General features: G+C 44.1%; 1 protein-coding gene across 14 annotated transcripts in view; it reads right to left on the bottom strand.

The window, feature by feature from the left end:
• Positions 1–2,022: 2,022 nt before the first annotated feature.
• pard3ab (par-3 family cell polarity regulator alpha, b) overlaps positions 2,023–6,000 on the bottom strand; it is a 206,147-nt gene continuing 202,169 nt past the window's right edge. For 12 of the 14 annotated variants that reach the window (XM_067528707.1, XM_067528708.1, XM_067528697.1 and 9 more), the window contains one exon: positions 2,023–5,460. In XM_067528707.1, the coding sequence (XP_067384808.1) occupies positions 5,073–5,460 (388 nt within the window). In that variant the 3' untranslated portion in view covers positions 2,023–5,072. The remainder of the gene's footprint in view (positions 5,461–6,000) is intronic. The other 2 variants (XM_067528709.1, XM_067528710.1) reach the window with 2 other exon arrangements.

Genomic DNA, 6,000 nt, shown 5'->3' with positions numbered 1-6,000 from the left:
ATCTACTCACATAATTACAGAAAACCTTAATTGCTGTGTTGCATTTGAATTATGCATTACAGCCTAACGTAAAAAAAAAAAAGATAGAAAAACGAGGTGTCTCACTTTATTCATGTTTAGATGAGGCTTCTTAACGTAAAAACAATAGAACAGCCACTTATGGTGAGTTTGATATTTATTTTAAATGTGTATTAACCCATTTTAGTTAATACATTCATAAATAAAAACGCCACACTTTAGCCTCCATACATACAGACATCACTTCTTTCTTTCATGTTTTCATGATTTTTAAATGCACAGCCTCCCCCACTCATCGTGACTACTTCTAATTTTCTACAGGCATTATATAAAAAAAAAACTGGCCAAGTGTCATGATGGTGTGATGAAAGCTTTTACGCCGAGACTCATTAGCCTGATGTTTACTGTTAATGAAGATATGATTTAATTGAGGTTAATTCTTGCACTGGAGAGCTGCCATTTTCATCTTCCAAGGATGTTTTTTGATTTCATTGTGCAGCTTTTGGCAGAGAACAGAACCAGACGGAGGTTACATGGAGAGGATCACCTCAAGAAGGACTTTTATTAGGAAGAAAGAAAAAAAAAAAAAAAGGATTATCTGTGAGCCTTTCAGCAAGGTATCAGAACTTCATCTACTCCAGCAGCACGAGCCGACAGAAACAACTGCTTAATTAATGTTAGTCCTCTGCACACACGGTTGATTGTTTCATGGATTTTTATCCTGGATAAAAGGTGGTTAGAAAAGGTGGTTATTGATAACGTTCATAAAATAGATCTATTGTTACATAATCCAAATGGGCTGTTGAGCTGTGGAAGCTGTTCTACTAAAACAATCTAATCCAACAATAATATGATATGTTAAGGGATCACTTATATAAACAGAGCTGAATTTCCTGTTTTGGATTTTTTTCTTCTTGTGAACATGATATTCCTGGTAAAGAAAAATTAACATGCTTCTAACATCAGGCTGACTTCCCTCTAATTCCCTGTTTGCACTAAAACGGGAGCTCTTTTGAACTCGGTAAACAACAGGTGAACATATGCAACACGAGATAAAACACACTGGTCCTCAGAGATCAAGCCTGAATGCACCCGTTCGTTCCGCACATTAATGTGTTCTGACGGGTTTTAAAGAAACTGCAATATACCCAGAAAACACTGCGCACGTTTCACATGTCGGCCGTATTTATACACCAGTGTGACGAGGACTGAGACTGCTGAAAGTGCATCCTGTGTTCTGGTAAATCCACGCCTCACTAATGCAAAGCTGCCTGTGTCTGAATGTGTACATGTGGGTTTTCTAAGCGAAACTTAAAGGAAATGACCGAGGAAAACTGTCCCCTCTGTGGTCTGGAAAGTGACCACAGCACGGCGTGACTCTAAACCTCACACCATGAAGTCAATAGAAAGAACAGACCGATTTCTCTGCTTCCACTTCTTCCTGTTTTCATAGCTCAGATTGATTGTCCCAACACATAGAGCCGGTCGGCCTAAACTGAACTAACAGTGTTTGGTGAGGATGTCACCTTTGACCCGTTCAGCAGAAACAGTAGCAGGGAGCCACTCAACAGGTCCCCAGTGAGGGACAGTGGGAATGAGATCAGACTTAGTCACACAGGGAGAAACCAAATGTTGGTTACGTTCCTACATCTGCTGCTGAATCATTTCTCCACAGGACGTAATGATGAGAGATCACATCGTACGGTTTTCTCCTTTGTATCTGCCAAAGTCTGTTGCTCTCATAAGAAGACGTCAGCGAGCGGGCCTGACAGATCTGACATCTGACAGCAGAATCCTTCCTGCCTAATTGAAGACTCGTATGATCCTGGTTGAAAGCTGTGGGCCGAGGCAAGAAGAGGCAGGACACGCAGAGGCAGGTTGTAAACAGGATGGAACAGCCTTCGGTTTTTATTGTCAATTTGATATGTACAAGAAAAGGTGGCTGCGTACATTTCTTTATATCATGTAAAAGTTTTCTGAAAAACCAAACAATTGCACATCATCTTCTATCATAGCTTCCATTTATTTTGTAATACATTAAAACACGTCATGGTACAGCATGGTTCAAGGCGACGTCAAACGGGACACAAATACACCGATAACAGCTCATTATGATGAAGAATTTAAAAAAAGGTTTGTGACATCATTCTCTGTTTGATTAAAAATGTTAAAAAAACACACTGCAGTGTGTGCGTGTGAGCTGTAGTGTCGCATCGTTTCCCTCTTTGTGTAAAACATTATGCTGTTGTCTCAGGCACTTATCATTATTAGACCCAGTAAGACGACAGCCGAACAGCCTTTAGAGCAGATGGGTCGTACGCATCCTTCGAAATGTGCTCCACGCACTAGTGTTCACAGCAGGAAGTGCTGGCCGCTACAACCAAACACTTTTCACTAAATCCTAACTCCGAGCAGAATATGTTTTCCCCTCATCTGCACAGTTTGTAACTTATTTGGTTTTCATCGGATGTGAAAACCGACGAGGGGCCTTAGCGCTTCTGTCTCGTTGCACCAATGTGCATCCAAAGCGCAGCAGGGGATTTTAAATGAGCTTAAAGCAGAGGCGTTGAGTCTTGGTTACCCATCAGGAGGTAATGTTCACTCTGCATATAGGCAGAGTGTCTAGGAGCGATGACCAGCCCACAGCTCGGCGGTTTTTAAAAACGGCGTGTCTGCATCACTTCTGATTTACATTAGACCTCAGCTCGGACTCATTTGTTCACTTACAGGTAGGAACAGTCATGTAACAAACCCCAGTTATGTCAAAAGAGCGTGGGGTCACGGTGGGGAGCTGCTGGGCCGTGGCAGTGATTTTTAAACATGTGTAATCAACACCCAAGGTCTTTGTGACCTACAACTGCAGCAGCTGGTTTCACTGATTACTTCCTCCACTATGAGTGAATAAAAAAAAATAAAAATTTAAATCCCAATAAGCTGTAGAATTTGATTGGGATGAAAATCTCTCAGATCATAATGACATATGCTGCACACACTGGGCCAGCAGGATTCATAATCAGGACTTCACTGCGTTTTTAAAGTCTGGGTTGGTTCCTGCTAGAAATAAAACTATCTGACCACTTTAAGGGTCTAGTCAGGGTTCGTTTTGGTTTCATTTGTGCAGGTTTGGAGATTTGAGGTGAGCCATCACAACCGCTTACTAAAGTTGTACTGCACCACATGGTTTTATATGGAGGATAAAGTGGTCCAAAAAAAGACACATGGGCAGGAAATTCTAAAGTTCTGTGTCGAAAATGCAACAGGGAAATTGATATTTAAGATCATATTCAGTAAGTCTTTGAATCGCTTTGATCTGGGCTCTACATCTTTTCTTGTTGTTTCTTTATTCTGGCAGCACAGGCGAACAAGCTAATCCAGGCTGGAGACTGACAGACTCCAACCATGAGTGTAGAGTTAAGTCTTTGTTGGGGATTGTTGGAAATATGATCAATGTAGAAAATGACTGAAGGCAGGTACATTCTGAAATGCTGTTTTTACGTAGCCAACACGTTTAAGGACGTTTCTGCGTAAAGTGAAACTGCTCTGTGTAGTTTTTAGCAGACGATAATTTCAGCCAAAAAACGAGGGAGCAAGCAAATCTTAGCCCGACAAAGAGAGAATAATTCAGTTTAGCAGCAAAGCAGAACAGATGTGTTTTCCAACAAACATCTTTGCACTCTTCATGCCACAAACTCCATTTTAGTGAATGGTGAATGATTTTATCCATTTATCCACTTTGTTTTTTAAGCCAGACAGCCCCCACTTGCTCCCTCTCCTTAAATCTCTGAAGAACAATATCAGCTAAATGTTAAAAAAGGTTAAAAAAAGGCAGAAACCAATTGGACCAAATGAAAGCAATTAACTCCTGAGAACAGTTTTACCTTTTGTCAAAAATGGGAGAAAAAAAAAAAAAAAACTCCAGCTAATGTCGCCACTTTTTTCTGGCTCCTTTTTTTGCTTTTGTTCCTCTTTATGTCAGAAGCGGGGGCCTCTGTCGGTGCCTTTGGTGGCAGCGTTCTTTGGCTCTGGCAGGCAGCAGGTGGCTTGTGATGAAAAATTCAATGCAAAGCCCGACTCTGGAGATGAGGAGGAGGAGGAGGAGGAGGTTGGCAGTGGGTAGCAGAGGGAAGATAGGAGGAAGGTGGGAGATGTGAGTGGTGAGCGGAGGAGAGCAGGATTAAGGTGGGGGGTGCTGAGGTAGAATAAGGAAGCGTAATGAACAGAGAGGTGATGAGAACGACGAGAGGAGGATTGAAGTCGGAGCTCCAGACAGACAGACCGACAGACAGGCCAGCGAGTCAAGCCCAGAGCGGTGCAGGGGGGCCAGGCAGAGGATCAGAGCTGTCTATCCTCTCTCTCTGCTGAGTCTCCTCCACACAGATAACACATGATATGAATTATTCATGAGAGGGGGGCTTTTTTATTAAGAAAACACACACACACACAGCGCCCTGCTTCCTTCATACACTTTGCTTGTTTGTCTCTGCTCCCTGGGGGGTGCTGACGGGGGGAGAAACCAATCACTGAAGAGAAATCACTGGACACAGGGAAAACTGAGACACACCAGCGGCTTCGCCGAGGGTTGTTACGCCTGCTGCAGCGAAGACAGAGCGGGAAGACTGATCCACGGGAAACTCTGCAAAGCCACGACTTCACGGCGAAACATGTACCTTGTCACATGCCCACACAGAAACTCACGCCTCCCCGTGGGCTCGAACGAACGCCCACTTGCCCGTGTGCCCGTTGGATTGTCAGCACATGGCGGTGCCAGGTGATGAATCAGAGTCCTGGATGACTGTAAACAAGCATGGTGCTCGTGAATGCAGAGAAGGCACTGAGCGTCTCATGTCTGTAGGAGGGTGAGTGACTGACTGCTATCAGCACAGTGAGGGATTGAACACAGCACCCACATACTGAGTACACTTCACAACTGTTTCCCTCTAAGATCACCGCTAAGCTATCAGACCTCTAGGTTGCACGTTTGTCAAGATTTGTAGCGTCCACTTTTGCTGGTTCTTCAAGATTGTCCCCTTCGCTCCTGCGTCCCACAACACTCCTCAAGAATAAAAAAGTCGGCCTTTTTCTGACCCCAATCGATTGAGCCTCGCTAACTGTGAAGGTGAAGGTGGCACATCTTGGCGGTAGGGACCCTTGGGGGACGCCGGGTCCTTCAAGAGTCCTGTGGAATATCCCTCATAGCTGCTGCTCTCCTGCATCAACTTCCCTTTGGCTTCCTGCTCTCTGCGTCTCTGCTCCTGCCTCAAGAGCTCCTGGGCCTCCAGGAGGACTCTGGCGTTGACACTGCTTCCACCCGGGTAGCCGTTCCTGGAGCCTTGGTAACTGGAGTATCTGGGGTTGTCCTTGGCTGCCTGGAAGCCCTCACCAGCTGGGTAAGCCTTCTCCCACGAGTCCTGGGAGATGGCGCTGGGGTTCTTCCTGGGTTGTCTGGTGCAGAAGGGAAACAAAAGAGAGGAACATGTGAGACTTGGTTTTATTTTCACATAACACAAATCCATAATTTAGTTCCTGTGATGGCCTTCTCAAGCGGATGGAGTACTCGCAGTACTCTTACATGTAGTGTACTCATTCAGTAGTGTTAAGGACGACCTTAAGTTAGGATTTTCACCAACCAGAGAAAGAAAAACTGTCCTCCAGAAAAACCTAAAAGGCCACTTCTGCAACTGGGGATTCAGGCAGAGTCTGATCGGCCTGATGGGAAAATCTACTGAAATGGTACATTTTCATGTGTTTTGTCATTTTCCCTCATGAGCCGGGTAAGAACAGGAGAACAGGAAGTGTTAGCCGTGGGTTCACACGTCTACATGTTTTCTTCACTTACATTTGTTTCGATTACATTAGCGGAAATGTGGAAAGTCACATGGCACAAAAGTTACACTATAAATGTGCATAAATCAACAGGAATATGGCAACTAATGAACACAAATGTCAAATTTACACTAGTCACTACTTTTTCTGTGGTTGTTT

Source organism: Channa argus, chromosome 14 (genome assembly GCF_033026475.1).
Source record: "Channa argus isolate prfri chromosome 14, Channa argus male v1.0, whole genome shotgun sequence".
Taxonomy (NCBI): domain Eukaryota; kingdom Metazoa; phylum Chordata; class Actinopteri; order Anabantiformes; family Channidae; genus Channa; species Channa argus.
Note: the sequence above shows the minus strand (reverse complement) of the source record. Positions and strands in the feature narration are given on the sequence as shown.